The following is a 19,741-nucleotide window of genomic DNA, read 5'->3' on the forward strand; positions in this document are numbered from 1 at the left end:
TCCTTTTGTTGGGCATGTGTGGGAGTCTTTCTGGTCAGAACTAAAGAGGTAAATATCTTTCTTCCTCCTCCAGATTCTTCAGGCACTACATCAGTATTTGTGCCATCAATTCAACACCACGATTTTCAATAAGAAACTAATTAATGTCAAATGAGGTCCTGTTCTGGGATCTGGTATTGAAAGTAACATGGAAGGGGGGGAGGGCTCATAACGAGGGTCCTTGAAGACTGACATCTAGAGCCAGCATTGAACAGAGGGCTTTCTGTTCATTTAGCAGTGACAGTCATTCATTGCAAACTAAGAAAGTGAGTGCAATTTCAAGACTCTCCAACAAACTTGAATTACTCTGTTGATAAATATACAGAGGGCCAGTCAGAGGTGGTGTTTATTGATTCTTCGAACTACTCAAAACGTCCGCTACCGGTTCTCCAGAACTGGTCAGAACCTGCTGAATACCACCTCTGGTGTCAAGGTGTCATCATGCGATGTATGGTGACTTTTCCCCCCCTTTGCTAAATCGGGCATGGCCGTGGCCAGCGCGTGACGCATTCGGCCCTCGGGCCACGAGTTTGACAGCTCTGCTTTAAAGGAACCTAAAATTCCGCATGGACACTTCTATAGCAGTTACTCAAATACCGTCACTAGGAGAGCTGAAGTGCTTTAATGCCTTTCATGGAATAAAGGTAAGAGAGAAAAGGAAAAGAAGCTTATATGGTATTTGAAATAGCATCTTGGGACAGCTTGAAACCATTTGCATCAAAGATGAACAACTTTATAGCCCTGGGTCTCTTGCGGTTCATTAACACTTTGTGTGTGGCTCCCAGAGATAACCAACAGCTGTTTCTAAAATGATAATTTTTACTACACTAGGAGGAGAATGTGTCTAATTCAGTTAGTAGGAAATTAAATGAATTGTGGTTTTTGTTCTGGTCTCACCTACCACTTTCTGGCAAAGTGTCTGGGATGCTATTTAAATCGTACTCAGCCAAATTGTATACATCCTTGATCTTTTCCTCAAAAGTTGTTTTTAAAGCAGAAGCATAGCGGTTCTGATAAATCTGGATTCACGGCAGCTACAATACCACTGGGTTTCGTGCGTGGTGTTATTCCTATCCAGGCAGACAAGAGAGAGTTTAATGGGATAGAAAGGAAATTGATTCACAAGAGAAATCCCCAGGGAAGATTTTAAATGGTTAATTACATTGCCTAGTCTGAAGCCTTCTACTCTTCAGCTACATTGGCAGATAGCTTTCATAACTCCTGGGTAGTACAGCCATACTTGTTAGGAAAATATGAGAGTTGCAGTAAAATACTTTTTGTGCAGTATTCTTGACTAAGTTATCTATTTCACTTTCTGGGTTCACATGATACAGTCACTCTGAAACTAGCCAGGAGTGTTATATAAAGGTAAAGGTTCCCTTCTCACATAGGTGCTAGTTGTTCCCAACTCTAGGGGGTGGTGCTCATCTCCTTTTTAAAGCCAAAGAGCCATTGCTGTCTGAAGACGTCTCTGTGGTCATGTGGCCAGCGTGACTAAACGCCAAAGGTGCATGGAACGCTGTTACCTTCCCACCAAAGGTGGTTCCTATTTTTCCACTTGTATTTTTACATGCTTTCGAACTGCTAGGTTGGCAGAAGCTGGGACAAGTAACAGGAGCTCACTCTGTTATGTGGCGCTGGGGATTCAAACCGCCGAACTGTCGACCTTTCTGATTGACAAGCTCAGCGTCTTAGCCACTGAGCCATCGTGTCACCTACCAGGAGTGTTAGGTTTACAAAAAAAACACTTGGTGTAAATAAAGAAGCAAAATAAACAAGGTTAAAACTAACCAATAAAGACAGTACAGGTAATCCTCGACTTAACAACAGTTCATTTAGTGACTGATCAGTTACAAAAACTGACCTGACCGTTTTTCACTCTTACGACTGTTGCAGCATCCCCAGTCATGTGATCAAAATTCAGTCAGTTAGCAACTGACTCATATTTATGACAGTTGCAGTGACCTAACTACCAACCTAACAACTGCAGTGATTCACTTAACAACTATGGCAAGAAAAGTCGTAAAATGGGGCAAAGGTCAAGTATGTAACAACCATCTGATTTAGCAACAGAAAATTTGGGTTCAATTGTATGCACAAGTCAAGGGCTACCTGTACTTCTGAAGTTTTCAAGTTACAAACTTTGATACAAACAAACCAGAGGTGGTATTCAGCAGGTTCTAACCAGTTCTGGAGAACCAGTAGTGGAAATTTTGAGTAGTTCGGAGAATCGGTAAATACCACCTCTGACTGGCCCCGCCCCCATTTATTCTCTGCCTTCTGAGTCCCAGCTGATAGGGAGGGAATGGGGATTTTGCAGTATCCTTCCTCTGCCACACCCACCAAGCCAAGCCACGCCCATCAAGCCACGCCCACAGAATCAGCAGTAAAAAATTTGTAGCCCACCACTAAAACAAACCTATTCACATCTCCAACTAGAAAATCCCAGGTGAGAGAAGGCAAAGTGTTTGTTTACAGCATGTCACATGTGTGCTTCACGGCACTGTCGCACATAGGGAGGCTGAGGTACACCATTTTGGATGCTATCTCATCCTGTTTGTTAGCTGATCTTATGGTGGTTAGTTTGTGTTTTATGTTTTATTTTCTGTAGTAACTATGAATTACAATGTCTGGAATTAAGTGTAAGTGCCATTTATACCTGGTAGAAAATGTACTGTGCGGGTTTTTAAAAAATATCTGGATGGATTTACAAGCAAAATGGATTTACAGTGTCTTGAAATGTAACTTGTTTGTAACTAGAAAACTGTATTAGCATGTTGTGTGAATACTTCCACAGTCTTCAATCCTGTGAATATAATGAAACTGGCTTAGTTAGTGTGAAGGGAACAGGAAAAAAAGCTAGAAGAGCAGAGGAATTCTCTGCCCAGCCTGGGATTCAAAGGCAGTTTTATTCAGAGCAGGGCTTTTACAGAAATGAACGAGGCATAATTTCATCATCAACTCGTGTCTCATTACTTTAATGTGTTGCTAGCAGTTTACTGTAAACAGAATATGCAATTCGTCACAGGGCAATTTGCCATAAAGTGCAGAATGAACCTAATCTAAAGCATTTGATTTAAATTAGAAGGGAAGAAAGGAAAGCCACTCAGTTATCTTCATCAGATGTTATTCCTAGTGTTGCTTTAAAAGTTTCACAGGAGTGAAGTTCTCACACTCTTTCTTAAAAAATCAAACCACAAACACGGACTTGTCAGCCAAGTTGTTCTTAACAATGTTTAACTTTATAGGCACACTCTTATCTTTCTTATCAGAAGGGAAATCAAATGTTGTGAGAAACCAAGTTCAAAGAGCTGGATATTTAGCTGGGGCAAAAAGGAGATGATAGAATTCACAAGGTAGCAGTTTACAAATAAGCTAGTTCTCAACTTATAACTGCTCTCTTAGTGACCATTTAGTGACCATTCAACATTACAAGACTCCCCTAAAAGGTACTTGTAACTCAGTTCCAAAGTTATGACGGTGGCCCCCTCCCATAGTCATGTGATTGAATTTTGAGTCCTCAGCAACTGACCTTCATTGATGACCATTTGCAGCATCTTGCAGTCCATGTGACCACAATTTTTATTTTTGCTGAAAACCAAAGTTTACTTCTGGTTTTTGGCCAAAACACTCCAGTAGTGAATAATGGCTGCATTTAACCGCTGCAAAAAATAGCTTTTATTTTTGGTTGGTTAGGTTGGTCACATGATAGCCTGCTTTACAACCATCATGACTTATGACTATAATGGGCAGACTCCACTACAGTCATAAGTTGAGGACTACCGGTATCTATAGAGCTGTCACAACAAAGATGGACCTGAGTGGACAGAACAACTAAAACTAATAAGTGGACAATATGGCAAAGCAATTTGCTTACAAGTACGTAAGTTTCTTTTGGATCTATCTACAATAGTGGGAGCCAAGAGCTCCCCTTCATGAAGTCCTTCATGAATTAAAATTGTTAATTTTAATCTAATTTTTAAATTTTTATTGTTAATATTAATTGGATTTGTTTTTGGATACTTTATTTAATTTCCTTTTTAACTTTTGTAATATGTGTTTTTTTTATGTTGTACGCCGCCCTGAGTCCTTTGGGAGAAGGGCGGCATATAAATCCAATAAACAAACAAACAAGCCTGGGTAGTCAACACTCAGGGAGGTTGTGGTTTATCCTGAAGAGCCATGGGCACTATCAATTCCATTGGTAACAATGTGTAACGAAGAGTAGGCTACATTGGGAGAGCACATATTTTAAATGCAAGATGCCCATTCAGTCCTTGGTTTCTGCACGTGAGGCTTAAAAGAACTCCATCCATAACGATTAAATACGGAGATGGTAGTGAGCTAGATGAAGCCCTTGTATTAAGGCAGCTTATGATCTCCCTTTCGGCATGCATAATGAATGACTTACAAAGTTTCATTCATCCCCATGATAATCTCATTCTACTGTAAGGAAAAAGATAATGGTTTGCGACACGCTGCCCAATCAACAATCAAGGCATTTAAAGTCAGATTTTGCCCTTAACTACAACATAACTTAGTGCCTCTCACATATATCACAGTACTCCAATGTCTCTCTTTCCATTGCACTTATTCAAAAAACAGAGACAGCTGAAAGTTTGAAGGTACTCTGGTTGATTACTGCTACATCTAGCCCAACATCGTCTGCTCTAATTGCAACTGGCTTTCCAAAACCTCTCCTAGAGTGTCTCATCTAATTGGAGATACTAGTTGAACATTGAAGATTAGGTCTTTCGGTGCTGAGATGATGAAAATATCTCATCCTTCAAGGCAGATGTTCCTAGCTTAGGGCCTTCCAGCTGTCCAATTACTACAAGCCTAATCCCCACCACATTTGCAGTGTGCCTACAAAAATCATAGACCAACCCTCAAGTAGGGTGCCAGTTCAATAAACTTTCTGACAAAGCAGAGCAGGCTAATGTAATGTTGCCACACACCCAACTGATGTGATATAGGAACATAATGAGAAGTGAGATTCAGGGTATGACAAAAGAAGTTCTGTAGATTGCACTTCATAGTCATTTCCAACAAATTATCTGTTCATGGCCCTCAGGGGTAGGATAACTCCTGCAGGCAAGTTTAAGCTGATGCACTGGAGAGGACACATCATCTTCATCAAAGCACATTCTTGCATTAATTGGTGTTTAGAGCAGTCACTTTCAGTGCTTGTCTGATTTAACGAGACTGCTTCCTTTCCAATCTGTTAACACAATTTATTTATTTTTCACTACTGGCTGGTTGAAGCATGATATGAACAGGTGGTACATTTTCATCAAATTCTTCATTTTCACAGACCATTGTCAATACCAAGAGACGGCACTCCTTGGGGACTGGCTTTCTAGTGATTTCATGAATCAATTCCGTCAGGCTGCGAAAGTAAAAAACCAAAAAATGAATATGGTGCCAGCGGAAGGACTGAGCAGTCAGAAAGCACGGGCGGCCTTTGTCACTTGATGTAGTGAAAATATAAAGCATCTGTTTGTCATAATTGCATGGTGGAAGTCAGTATGGGAAGTGTGGTCAGAGCTGTGGTGGGAAATACCTGGCGCTACATAGGGATTTGATTTCATGGGTTGCTTTTGGCATAAGCCTGGGACGCATCAAAGCTTCTTAATTCATCATTATCTCGGTCTAATATTCTGCTTCACCTACGGTAGTCAACAGAATGCATTTGAGAAAGCCGCAAGCAGGAAATAAAGGCCGTTTCTCTCTATTTTTACTTAGCAAGTGATTGTTGGAATATGTGATGCATCCAATTAGCCAGATGTGGAGCGCGCACTTCCTTTTCCTGGTTGCATTTGTTCCCAAAGCATGGCCTGAACGGTGCTCCAGAATTAGGGACTAAAATTATGTTAGCCTCCATCAGGAGAGGTGTGGGAACACCATACCCTCTCTCCCCAAGCTTTTATACTGGAGCATGGATGGGGAATATTTTTGAACAACAGCTCCCAGGATCCCCTACCTTGGCCAGAGGCCAGCTGAAGTTCTCAAAGCAGACACAGGCTCTCTGCCTGGTAACCTCAGCCCTCTGGAGCAGAAAGCAAGGCAGGCGTTTTGCTCTCTCCTTGGGAAGGAAGCAGAGCTTCTGCCTGGGAGAATCTGCGGACTGGTTTTGCACAGGGGGTGTGGACAGAAGGAAAGTGAGTGTGCTGAAAGCAGGAGAGCTGCCAGGGAGTCTGGAAAGATTATAGAGCAAGGGACTACAGTTGCCTCTGGTTGGCAGAAGCCCAGAAGGGCCTGCTTGAGGCTGGGATGAGCTTTGTCTACCCCAGGAAGTTGAGGAGGAGGTGCTGACAGCAGGATGTTTACCCGGCATGAAGGGACGGGACATTAGAGGCTTTGCAGCTGCTGCAGATACAGGACCCAGGCTGTACTTGTAGGGGCCCTGCAATGGGGTAGCCACGGCCTGCCTATCCTTCACTCTGGAGGATCCCTCTGTCGACCGGCTTCCTAAGCACAGCTGGACAGTGGGCTGTTCTCCAGCCAACAAAACCGGGCAAGCAGAGGCCCAGACAGAGCAAATATTCAACCTCAGCAATCACAGAATGAAGGAAGGAAGATGGAAGGATTCCTAGAGATTGTCTAACCAGGCCTCTCTTTTGCTGGGGCACCAACAGCCCCCCTTTGTGTAGGATTAATGGAAAGAGACTCTGATAGCCTGGGAACCTTGTTTCGTGTTTCATATTAAACTGAGATTGAACTTGTTTCGTTTGATCTGTTTTTACATAGCATTTTTAATAACTAAGCTGTCATAAAAGCCTTTTTTAGGACTGAAAGGCAGCCGCACGTGTGTTTACACACACACAAATATACATACTGGAAGACAGGGAATGGAATCTAGAATTTAAAGCTGGTACAGCTTTTATAAATTGACCTCCAAATTAGAAGTCTTTTCTGTTAGTTCAATTCCTAAGAGCTTTCCCTGCTTTGGTTAGCTAGAGCCTCACCAATGGCTCTGCTCTAGGGACCAGAGACTGAAGCTATGATGACAAGGATTCTATAATATCTCTCTATGGATCATAGGATGCCTTCTGAAATGTTGTTCATGCAGGGAGACAATCTCAGGTCTCTCACCTCTGATCATGATCCGTTAAAAACAGAGCCCACATAACAGGTTTTTAAGGGCCCAAATCTCCAGTGGCTTGGTTGATGATATACAGCGAATAAGAGAAGTCTGAGAAATGGCTTTAACTAATGATATTAAACCTATTACATTCCAACCAAGTTATTACTATATGTGTTGGAAATCTAAAATTAGGCAGTATGGAGAAAGGGAGGACCGGAGGATGCAAAAAAGGGGGTTGGGGACAATGTGTAGCACTCAGACTGCAAGTTATTATTCAATTCTTAAGGATATATCTCCGTTAAATTCCTACCTGGAAGGAGGTTGTTGCTCTTTGATTTCATCTTCCTTATCATAGAGAGTGGCTGTCCCAAATAGCAACTTCTGAGGCACAAGGTCATGCTCCCTCTATGAAAAACAGTCAACACAGTCAATATCACTTTAAAATCCTTTAGTTGAAGACCACTAAATCAAAATAAAGTTGGAACAGCTCACAAGAACACAGAAAAGATCTAGAGTAGTCTTCCTTAACGTGGTGGCCTGCAAATGTGTTTGAAAACTTCATAATCTCCAACTCTTACCTAAGAGTGGACTACTCTTCAAAATGCCACATGTTCTTGTACTTTGTACATAATGAAAAACTAACCTAGCTATCTCTTGGGGAATCACAGAACATCTACTTGGAGCAGTGGTGGGGTTCAAAATATTTTACTACCAGTTCTGTGGGAGTGGCTTGGTGGGCATGGCAGGGCTTGGTGGGTAGGGCAGGGGAAGGATACTGCAAAATCCCCATTTCCTCCCAATCAGCTGGGACTCAGGTGGCAGAGAATAGTTGGGGCCAGTCAGAGGTGGTATTTACTGGTTCTTCGAACTACTCAAAATTTCTACTCTGGTTCTCCAGAACTGGTCAGAACCTGCTGAATTCTACCTCTGATCTGGAGTGTAACCAAGTATGAGAAGGCTAAGCTGGAAGAATGCAATGAGGGACAATTGTGTACAATATAGGACATCCAATTATGGGAATGAAAATGAGCAACAACAAAGAAGGATTAAACAAACAATATGAATGAGTTGGGAGAACCAGGCTGCAAGACATGAGGGAATAGGAAATATATTTAACACAACATTGGCTAATCAAGAACATGGCACTGGGATAGAATGGGGACATCCCATAAGGATAAGGTCTCTCTATGTGAAATACTGGACGAAAATCATCTTTATGTCTGTTCACAAATGAGGTTGGATGTAACACTGGAAAGCCAAATGTACACATTTAGGGAGCTACGCCCAGACATCTCTTCCTCTGCACAGAAAAGGCAACCCTGTCTGCTAAGGAAGGAAGAGGAGAACACGCTTACTACAAGAAGTAGCAGAGGGTAGGACTGAACACCCCAAGATATGCCCCTGGGCACTTGCCAGAATTTGTTCCTGAAATTGGAACAATTGCCTTTACCTGGATATGATCACATATCTTTCTCAAGGTAACAACTTCTCCTTTGGAATTAAAACCAGGCACAGTAATTCTGTCCCAGCAGCTCCATGTCTTCTGCTGATACTGGGGGGAAAAGAAATTTCCAGGGAAATAGCAAGTTGAGTCTTTTTGCAACCTACCACAACAAAGAGTCTCAGGGCGCTTTAAAGCTAGACATTTATTACAGTATAAGCATTTGTGAAGTCTACTTTATCAGTAGCATGGAGATCTTTTTAAAAAAAAGATCTGTGTCAACAACCCTACCCCAGCTGGTACACTTCAAGAAAATTGCCACAGGCAGCTTTCAGAAAAGCCATTTCTTAAAGAACAGAATGGGTCAAGTCTTAGATTCATTTGGAAGTATATCCCCATGGACATAATTATAACCAAAGTTATAAGCCCAACGGTATTTTCTAGGGCCTAAGATCCATTGAAATGAGGGGACTTATATTTCACATTGCAGCTTGAAGGCACCTTACTGGTAGATTGTTAGCCCCAAGTAATCACTAGATCAGTTGATCACTTTAGTAAAACAAGGGGATACAGAGGAGTTTTTTTTCTAAAAGGATGAACATTATGTCTAGTTCAAGATCGATTCAAGCTCATTTTCTAGTGAGATGTTAATAACAAAAATAGCTGTTGGGAGAGACTCTTATAGTCAAGGACCTTAGAAATTCAGACCGCACATCTTATCAAAAACAAGGTTAAGAGGTGAACGGATTGCAGTATACCTTCACAGAAGAGGTTTTAGGTATCAAACAGCGGCTCTTTAATCTAACCAAGGGGAACATAAGAAAAACCAATACAAATAAAAGATAATAACTTGACTAATTCTAATCAGACCCAGCATTTCAAACCGCAAGGAAAATTAATCATTGCCACCCCAAAAGCCACTGCGATGCTGCAGTTGAGAGCATTTGATAGGGATAAGGAAAGACAGAATTAGAGCGGCCAAGAAGGTCATTTTCCTTTCAACTCCCTCAGTTACCTCGCAAGGTTATCGTAAGACTAAAACACACAGATCTGAGAGTCTTCGAGGAAGGGCAGAACAGAATTCTGATAAACAAAAATGGCAGGCTTCCAATGAAAACCAGTCCTCCTCCTGAAAAGACAGCTTAATGTATTTAAAACCAAGGGGTGGTGGGGGGGGAGAAATGCCATAATGTAGAGCAGAGGAAGTCATTCCTCTTGCATCTCCCATGGGAAGCCAACGCTGGATAATCTGGTTCATTCCAGTCTGTCTTCTCATCTCTGGAAACATAAACTGGATGCAGAGAGTAGAGAGAGGACCCTACAGGGTCCTCTTTTACTTGTTCATGTTCTACAGCTTTCTATCACACAAAGACACATTGAATGGATGTCCTGACAACATACAATTATCCTTTTCTTCATAAGAGGCCCCAAAACTTGCCAACCCCTTTGCTCTTTGCATTGTTGGCCCTAGGCAAAACAGGCAAGAAACACCCCATCCAGTAACAAGGGAGCCATTGGAGCTGATTATTAGTTCATAGTAGGAAGTGCCCTGACTGGAGGGACATTTGTGGGGGGTAGGGGGGTCAGGCGGCACAAAGGGATACTGTCCTGGTCTAGCTGACTGGTCAGTTAGGGAGGAGCTGGCTTGGACTGCATCATTTCTCTAAGCCTCCTAAGGAAATCCTCTTTGTTTTTCAAAATGGCAGGTATGGACAATTCCACCTCCCCTATCTAAATCCAAGAGTGCAGGTAGTCCTCGACTTGTAACAGTTCATTTAGTGACCTTTCAAAGTTGCAGTGGCACTGAAAAAAGTGACTTAGGACCATTTTTCGCACTTATGATCTCCGTAGCATCCCATAACCGGTGTGATCCACATGCAATGCTTGGCAACTGACTCGTGACCGTTGCTATGTGCGATCGATCACCTCTTGTATTCTTTTGACAAGCAAAAGCAATGGGAAAGCCACTCACTTAACAACCCTGTTACTAATTTATCAACTGCGCTGATTCACTTAACAACTGTGAGAAGAAAAGTCGTAAAATGGAGCAAAATTCACTTAAAACGCCTCACTTAACAACAAACATTTAGGGCTCACTTGTGGTCGTAAGTCAAGGACTACCTGCATTGGTATCTACCAAAGCCCCATAGACGACCTACTAGATTCCTGCTTAGAGCTCTAATGAAAGAGATCACTTCTTCATTGTGACTACCTAAAAAAACTATATCCCATCCCTCAGTTCAATCAACTCTTTTTCAGTGGGACGGGGTAGTGTAGCTTCAATGCACAAAAGGTCTGAGAAGGCCTTAAAAAGTTTCCTGTACCAGGTGCCCTGATTTCCAGATGATTTTGGATTATAATATGCAGGTTGAAGAAAGCAGATGGTATATTAATATAATGTCACGAAGTAATGTAAGACCTGGGTAAGGATGAGAATTGCTTCCAAGAACTGGGCCTTACGGTAGCCTTCTTTTTCAGGCTGGATGATTTCAGTGGGAGCAGGAGGACTAAAATCCAAGACTCATCCTGCAATGTTGTAAGACTTCCTAGAACACTTTGAAGTTCTTTTCCCTACTCTGGTACACAAGGTGGTGGTGGTGGGGGCAGCCGAAAGCCATTTTTTACATGTTCCAAGAGATCAGCCATACAGTATGTATGCTAAAGCCATTATCCTGCATCTTCCCACTAGAAAGCACATAGCAGCCAAAGCAAGCCCATTTCTGTAAACATTAGAAACAGGCCACTTTGGATAGTCCATTCCCCGCCCCGTATACTATACTTCCATTTTGGAAGCACTGAAGCTCTTCCATGGTGAAAGGATCAACCAGTGACATCACCGTTGCCTTGGGGATGCCCATTTGGGGGCTCCTTTCATATCCCTGTTCTTTTCCCCCAATAGTGAAAGAAACTGAACTGTCTCCACAAGTGCTCCACTGGGCTGCCTGCAAAGGTGATTTGGTGCAGGAAGCAGTGGAAACAGAGCCAGCTTTGCAGGACCTTCAGGTGGAATGCATATAGTTGACCTTGTTGTTGATGTGAACCTGAGCTTTTTAAAAGTCCTGTACAGTCGTGGCACCCACATTTCCTCCTTGACAAGATTCTTGACCAGATCAAGCACTGCCATAACTTCCCATCTTCCGTGCATCCATCGAATCTAAAACCGCTTTCTCTACGCATATATGCTTGCACACACACAAGTTCTGAGACCAATTTGGACTGGTGGTTGGAGCACTTCTGTCCACACAGAACAGGTGATATGAATATATAGTTGAAAGACTGGAATTCCTTTCAGAAGAATCATCCCTCTTCCATTTATGTGTTTCACTAGTAACTGAACTGTCTTAGCAACGGTTCCTGGATTGACAATTTGAATAGGTAAGAACACTTACCTATTTTATTTCAAACCCACATAGAAGGAAATAAAAAAAGGAATGGGTAGAAAGAAAGGGAACTCAAGATGCATAGCACCATTTACACTTTCATTTACACTGGGAGTTGTCAATGAAAAAAACCATCATGCAACTTAGGTTATTACACAACAGAGTCCCCAAACTGTAGGAAATAATCCTTAAATGCATATGAAGCTAATTAAGCTTATCCTGACCATTTGGGGCCATATGGCCTATTCCATTTGCTGCTTTACGTTGCTAGTAACAAGAACAGGTTCTCCTCTTTCCTAGGTGCCATATGGCCACTTGGCCTCTCCCTCACACTTGCTGAAAAACCTTTGCACCTCCTGTTCATCTCTTCCTCTTCTTCTTTTTCTGCCTCTATATTTCTACAGCCAAGGGATTAACCACAGACAGCAGGGACAGTGGAAATTGAACAGTCCCATCCATAGTCAAGGAAGGACTTTGGGGGATTTTTTTTGTTCCTGTCAAAAGATCACTCTTCAAAGCCAGGGTTACAAGGTGATGACGGGTGTGTGAGTGGATTATGTGGATAGAAAGAGAGAATATTGAGGTTCCAAGCTAACCATTGCTCCCAAAACTCTTGATTCCCACGCCACAGCATTGTTCTTTCTGATTTCCCCTACTCAAGTCAGTTCTCTAAAATGTTGTTTCCTAGCCCACCCCCATCCCAAAATCTGCTTTCACATGAGAAACAAATTTCCAATGAATCTGGGAGGGGGGGATCCTTTGGCGCCAGGATAAGAGCTGCCTTCCCCCAATCACCAGCCCTTGCTAACTAATGACTCCCATATGCGGCTTAACCAACTCCACAAGTTCTTGGATTCAGTTCAGCTCTCCATTCCTTTTGCAAATCTATCCCCCTTCCCATCTCCTGATGCTGCTGCTCCTTTTCCCTCTCTGGGCCCTCCTCTCCCCCATTTCCTCCCTTTTCACTCCAATTTCACATAGCGGACGTCACGAATAAAATCAGGGACTCCGGGGGTTTATTCACGCGGCTGAAAAAGAAGCAAGATGGATCTTCCTAAATGGCCCTCTGGTGCTAATGCAGGCTTGCCACCCTGTCTTCTCTGTTGCTGTTCTCTAATAGGTTGGCAGTGCCAGAGAAAAGCTGTGGTAAGATTTCAGGTCTGTAGGACCTACTTTGTTAACAGAACTTTGAAATCCATCAACAGCTGTCAAGCGTACGGCTTGAGTGGGAGCGACGGTAGTGAAAACGGTTAATGAGACCTCTGATCATGGACTCAACCTAATTACTCTGAGGGTAAACAGTTCAGTCGGGAACCTTTGTGGCTTTGCTGCAAATCATCCCACGGAAGTAACATAGCTTTATTTATTTATTTATTTTATTTATTATTCATATTTATAGACCGCCCCCTCTCCCGAAAGGGACTCGGGAGCTCAATAAACCTTTCCACCATGGGGTTTTCCAGACTTCTTTGACTATAACTTCCATGATTCTCTACCAGATTTTACATTGACGAGAATCCCAGCTGAACCTATCAGTGTTTGGAGACAGGGCCTCAGAGGGGAACTTTTTTTCTGTGTTTCAATGTCCGTCTCCGGTAGAGAAAGGTTCCACTCTCAAACCCAGGGGAAGAGCAGCCCATCCTTCCCAGCAACAGGGAGCCTGATGGAACAATGGTCTCGCTCAGTATAAGGTAGCTTCCTACATGCCAAAGATCCAGAGGTGCACCTGGGGCAGTGATGGCTAACCCTTTTCCCATCGCGTGCCAAAGCAGGGGGAACACAGGGGGGTCGTATGCAGGTGTGCCCATACCCATAATTCTATGCGTGCAACGCCCTGCACATGTGTACGCGACCCCCACCCTGCCCTGCTTTCTGCGTGCAATGGATCAGTTTTTCACTCTCCCCAGGCTCCAGAGGCTTTCTAGGAGCCTGGGGAGGGCGAAAACGGCCTTCCCTGCCTTCTGGAGGCCCTCGGGAGGCTTCCCTGAAGCCTCCGGAGGTCTAAAAACGGCTGAAAATGAAGGCCGAAGTCAGCTGGCCAGTGCACGCATGTGTGCTGGAGCTGACAGGGCAACCACTCCCATGCCTAACAAATGGCTCCGTGTGCCACCTGTGCCATAGATTCGCCATCACGGACCTAGGGAGAAAGCTCCCAACTCTGGCAATCGTAGGTGTTGCCTCTCTATTCCATCTTTTTTTCCTATCAAATCTGTTTTTGAGAAAGTGAAGAGGTGGCCATGGTAAAACCACTGACAATGAAAAAGGAAGGCAAACTTCCCTGAATCCTATGGAAAATTATACAAAGGAGGCTTCAAAATTGCACCGTTCAAAGCATCGCCTTCCCATCTGCCTCCTGAGCACCACAGCCTCTAAGCCCCTTGAAGTATCCTGCTTCGCTTGGTATAGGCCTCCCCAGCTGGATAAACCATGGCTGCCGAGCGAAGATTTTTCCAATTCAAAATGTCACAAACTTTCATTACCAAGGCCACCCCACCCCCTTTCACCACAGAAGTATTGAATCTCTGGTCATTGCAGGGGCCATTTGCAGAGCTGTGCTGTTTAGAAATCTGAGATACCCTTTAAAAATATACAACATTTGGCAATGCTAGATGGCGGGTGTGTGTGTATGTGTGTGTGTGTGTGTAACCAAGCCCTGGGGCCATGCAGCATGATCTGAACCAGGAGGGAAGGAACAGAGGCCTGACAGCTCAAGCCCTGGAAAGCTGAAGCCCCCCCTCCCTTCCTGCTGGCCCTCCCTTCTCCTACCAATCTGGTTCCAATCTGTGCTTCCTGTGTAGCAGGAAGCCCCAGCCTCTCACTCCATAAACTCAAGACAAAAAGGCCTCTATTCAAACAGACGCTCTTAATTTAGCTTCTTGCTCTTTCCACTCTCCCCCACCCTATTCTGGCTCTGGTTTCTTTCTCCAGAAAAGGGAGCTATTGCAAAGAAGCCAAGAATAGTCGCAGCCCCAGCCATAGAGGGCCAAGGCGATTTCCTGGGGATGACAACAGTAGAGGCACCCCCAAAGTCTCAGCATGTGTATTCTGGGTGAGCATAAATATACCTCCCCTGCATTCATGCTAGAAAAAAGAGAAAAAGAATGGCAAAGTGCTTTAAAAAGAGTTGCCAGGAAGAAGTCATACCCTAGCATAATTGGCCGATCAATAGGAAGGAAGGAAGGAAGGAAGGAAGGAAGGAAGGAAGGAAGGAAGGAAGGAAGGAAGGAAGGAAGGAAGGAAGGAAGGAAAGAGGGAGGGAGGGAAGGGAGAGAGCGAGGAAGGGGAAGGAAGGAAGGAGGGAGGGAGGGAAGGAAGGGAGAGAGGGAAGAAGGGAGGGAGGGGAAGGAAGGAAGTTGAATGTGCAACTCCATCTTCAATCTAAGCTAGTCAGCATTTAGAAAAAAATCATGTAGAAATCCTAATAAATTCAGCTTAATAAGAAAATCAGAAAGATATAATAAATGAACCTCATAGACAAACTGTCTGGTGGTGGATCCTGTCATTGACAGTGGTAGGATAATGTCATACTTTCAATATATTAGAGATAGTTTTGATTTAATGAAATAGTTTTCCCTCACAGCTTATACCTTTGCCCACTACTTTTTCAATGCAAGAAGGTGTTTTTTTTACAGCAATGTCATTTATTCTACTATTATTATCCACAAGAACCACTTTGATGGCAAGAGGGGATGCATCTGAATTCTAAGGTTGTTCTGAAGACGTCTGTGAGATTTCTGTGACTTCTCTCTAAGAACAAAGACTGGACAATGGTATAAGGATGGGATGTCTAGGGTGGTATAAGGACTTCTGCTTTGGATAGGACGTTGGACTAGAAGCCCACCAAGGTCTCTTCCAACTGTATGATTTTATGATTCTGTTAACATGTGCTCCCTTTCAGTCACAGCACCATTTCAGCTTGAATTTACCTTGACTTTATTGAATCTCGTACCTGGAGAGAAAATGAAGGTGTGTGGAGAGATTCAGGGCTGGCATCCGTGGTTTCTGCCAAAAGAAAACACGGTGCTGGCACTCAGGCTTGGTGTGCAGCTTAGCCCCAGCTGTGAATGTCAGCTGCAGGTTAAAGACCATTTCCTGTGTCTGACAGCTCTCAGGTACCTATCCATCCCTGTCCTTCTGCACTGCTGCTGGGTTGATATACACTCCAGGCATCAGCTTCTGAAACTGGATCTCCTTCACCGTCTGTCTGCCAGAAGGGGCTCAGGAAAGGCAGGGTCAGCAGCAGCTGAAGTGAGCAGAGCTAGAGCCCCCTCACGTCGGGTCTGGCCAAGCAATGCACTTCTGGTGCCCAGACAGGAGGGACAAGATGGCACTGCGTAGAATAGGTTGGCAGCATCTGCAGCGTGGAGTCCATTCTCCCCCACATGCTAAAGAGTCACCTTCGATGGCTATATAAATTTTAGTAATAAATAAATAATAATTGTTTTTAAGAAAACACTAAAAGATACAAGGCAGCCATTCTACCTTGAACCTTTGCTGCCAGTAACACCCAGAGCAATGCACTATCTCTAATTAATGCTATAAACCCTACTTCCAGGAGGGAACTGTGGCTGGAAGCTGTAGCCAAGAACAGGAACACATGCCAGAAGATCAAGGGCTTCATACTTCCAGTTTTCATTCTTCTGCTGCAATGTCTGGAAACAGGCTTGTGTCAGAAAAATCAGCCACTCATGATAGTGTCTTCAAACATTCCAGCAAAAGTGCAGGAATAGAGGGTGTGTACCCACATATCCAAGTGATCACAGATACTTAGTGCCAAAACCACCCTTAAGACTATTTTCAGCATGAAACAGGAGTGAACCATTGCTCTTCATTCCATCCTTCAATGTAGCGAGATTACTGTAAACCAAGATGGCTACCAACATCCATGGCGCTTGAGAAATCACTTGTTTACTAGCGCAAAGCAACATGATTTCTGTCCAGAATGATTTGGCTCCCAGCACTACAGCAACCCCTTGTTTCCAGCCTTTTAGACATCCAGGTATTCCAGCAGAACTCCTCTGGAGTTCCTTCTTGCTTGTTCTCATCTTTGACTAGCACACAAAAAGAGACCCATCTAATCTCCTCCCGTTTTCAAACCATGATGAATTCAGAGCCCAAAACAGGATCACCACAGAGCCCTCACCTTGTATGCTTGTGGAGATGGCACAGGCTGGGAGCGATCGAGGAAAGGCTCAGCGAGCTGGAGGAAGCCATGGCGATAGGAACTGAGATCCTTGTGCTGCCACACCAATTTGTAAAGCTCCAGGCAGGTCAGGCCAGCTACAGCAGCTGTTGTGGTGGCAATAGCAGGTACAATCTGGCCCGCAATCCTCTTGGCCTATTGAAATGAAGTTGGATAGACACCATGGAAATGATGGGAGAGAAAGCCGCTTCTTGCAGGAAGGCGTTCTGCAGGTAGCAAGCACTGGGGAAGGATTTTCTCAAGAGCCTTGGCTAAGGAACTGGCAGCTTCTACCACTTCCATTCCCTTGATAGACTCTCTATCCCCAAGCTTCCAATTGTTTTTTCCCTCCTGCTCTTGACTAGTAAAGAATTAATGCAACTTTGCTGCATGGACTTCTAAAACATTCCAATATCCCCATTCTCAGCTCCCCATTTTCTGTCTTTCATTTATTGGCAATAAGGGAGGGGAGAGGAGAAACAAAGCCTCACCTGGAACTTATCCACTGGAGAGATGCCATAGTTCTCAGCTCGCAGATTGGCTGCATGCATGATGAAATCCAAATGGGAGTCCTTATCCTGAGGGCCCAACAATGGCAAAATCAGTCCTAACCAGGAAGTGGTGGAAGTAACAGTAACAGATCTCAATGGGAAAGAGACAAAAGTGATTGTAATCCTTACAAAAATCAGGAAAAACAAAGAACAGTTGGGCTTGGATAGACTGTAAAGAAAAGGCATAAAAAGTGGTAATGCAGGGTAGATACGATGTTTGGAGGGTTTATTTTTAGTAAAGGAAAACAACACCAATGACTGCAAAAACAGCGTGCGTGCAACGTATTGTGCAATCTTGGAAAACAGTGTGTAGCTAAATAAGTTTCCACAGCCCGGAGCAGCTGCAATACAAAGGTTGCCCTTGACTTGGTTAAGGAATTGTGCCTTCAAGTCTTTTTCCCTTCCTCCTTATCCTCTTTCTTCCCACGTGACAAACCTATTTCACAATTTTTTAAAACATGGCTGCCCCTTTTGTCTATCCAACCTATATCAACGATACATTACAGGCACTTCAGACTGGGTGTCTCTGGAATATTTCTGAATTGGGAAGAACCAAAGGCAGCTTCAAGTGGGAGATGGGAGAATGTGAAAAAGTGGAAACGCGAACTGTAAGCCATACAATATACAATACAATAGCAGCGTTGGAAGAGACCTTGGAGGTCTTCTAGTCCAACCCCCTGCTTAAGCAGGAAACCCTGTACCGTTTCAGACAAATGGCTATCCAACATCTTCTTAAAGACTTGAAACTGTGTAGAAAAAGTTGTATAAGTACTGCAAAAATAGGATGGTGGTCTGATTCATTAATAATTAATTGATAAGCGTTATAAGGCCAGCCATTTTATGAAACACAACTCTTACAGTAATATTGCAAACCAAAGAAACAGTAAAACCAAAATCCGAGTTCCTTAATCAACAATATCCAATCTATCGGACAAAGCGATCACCAAGCTCCGACGCCCAAGGGAAAAGCCCAGCTCTTTGCAGCTTTCTGGAAGGCTAAAAGTTGGATCCCAGGAGGGACACTCCACTGAGCAGGGGCTGCAATGGAAAGGCCCTAGTAGATGGCAGCATCCAGGGGAAGGGGACATGCCCTCCCAATCTGATCTAGTGGAGAAGGGAAATATCCTCAGGGAGAGGCAGTTCTACCAATAACCTGATTTTGTGCCTGCAGAGTTTAAAAGATAACCAGCAGCCTGAATTGCACTCCGACAGAAAATGAGAGACAGTGCAACTACGAGCAAATCAAAGTACACCATTGCATTCTGGACTAGTTGTAACTTCTGCATGGTCTTCAAGGGAAGCTCCATGGAGAGCACATTGCAGTAGTCTAATCAGGAAGTCCTAGTATGCAGTGTTGCTCTGTCAAGCAGGTAACTAGGTCTGATCATGTATGCAGCAGAAGAAGAAGTTATCAGAAAGATAATGAGAAACAGGATCATCCACAACTCATTTCCAACATCCTGGCACTTCCAAAGTCTGAATACAGTCAAGATGAAAACTCACAACAATGTCCATGACCGTGTTTTTTGGAACTGCACATCTGTCTTTGAATGGCTGTCCTTCTTAACCTGGGCCCAAGTTTCTTCACCAACAAAGGGATATGATAATATTTTTTACAGGCTTATGAAGAACGATTTCATAAACAGAAGCAACAGACTGTAATGTGATCAAGTAATTTGGGGCCCAAATGGGGAAAAAAAACCCCAAAAATAATGACAATAATCTACACAACGTTGTACAAATTTAAGCACATGTTTAAATCCGTTCTACTGAAACGAATGGTGGTTAGAGCCAAACTAAGTTTAATGCCATTCACATAGTTAGCAAGCGTGTGATTAAAATGCTGAGACAACCCTGGTCCCTGATTCCAGGGAGGAATATTGGGGGGAGCGTAACTATTCGAAATCTCTTCAATCCTAACCCACTTGAGGAAATGACGGGGCTCAGGAGGGACAAAAATCTCAATCCCATATATTCTTGGGATTCAACTCAGACAGAATCTTCTGCATCTTAATTTGAATCCTCACAACCTGCTGTAGGTTACGGTTGCCTTTGGAGACA

The 19,741-nt window shown here is 43.5% G+C and overlaps 1 protein-coding gene across 2 annotated transcripts in view; it reads right to left on the reverse strand.

The window, feature by feature from the left end:
* Positions 1-5,259: 5,259 nt before the first annotated feature.
* UBA7 (ubiquitin like modifier activating enzyme 7) overlaps positions 5,260-19,741 on the reverse strand; it is a 69,918-nt gene continuing 55,436 nt past the window's right edge. For both annotated transcript variants that reach the window (XM_081970985.1, XM_081970984.1), the window contains exons 21-25: positions 17,621-17,707; positions 17,091-17,285; positions 8,577-8,678; positions 7,437-7,531; positions 5,260-5,428 (exon numbers count right to left, since the gene is read on the reverse strand). In XM_081970985.1, coding sequence (XP_081827111.1) covers positions 5,278-5,428; positions 7,437-7,531; positions 8,577-8,678; positions 17,091-17,285; positions 17,621-17,707 — 630 coding nt within the window. In that variant the 3' untranslated portion in view covers positions 5,260-5,277. The remainder of the gene's footprint in view (positions 5,429-7,436; positions 7,532-8,576; positions 8,679-17,090; positions 17,286-17,620; positions 17,708-19,741) is intronic.

The sequence above is a fragment of the Natrix helvetica genome (genome assembly GCF_964273705.1).
Source record: "Natrix helvetica genome assembly, chromosome: 1".
Taxonomy (NCBI): Eukaryota; Metazoa; Chordata; class Lepidosauria; order Squamata; family Natricidae; genus Natrix; species Natrix helvetica.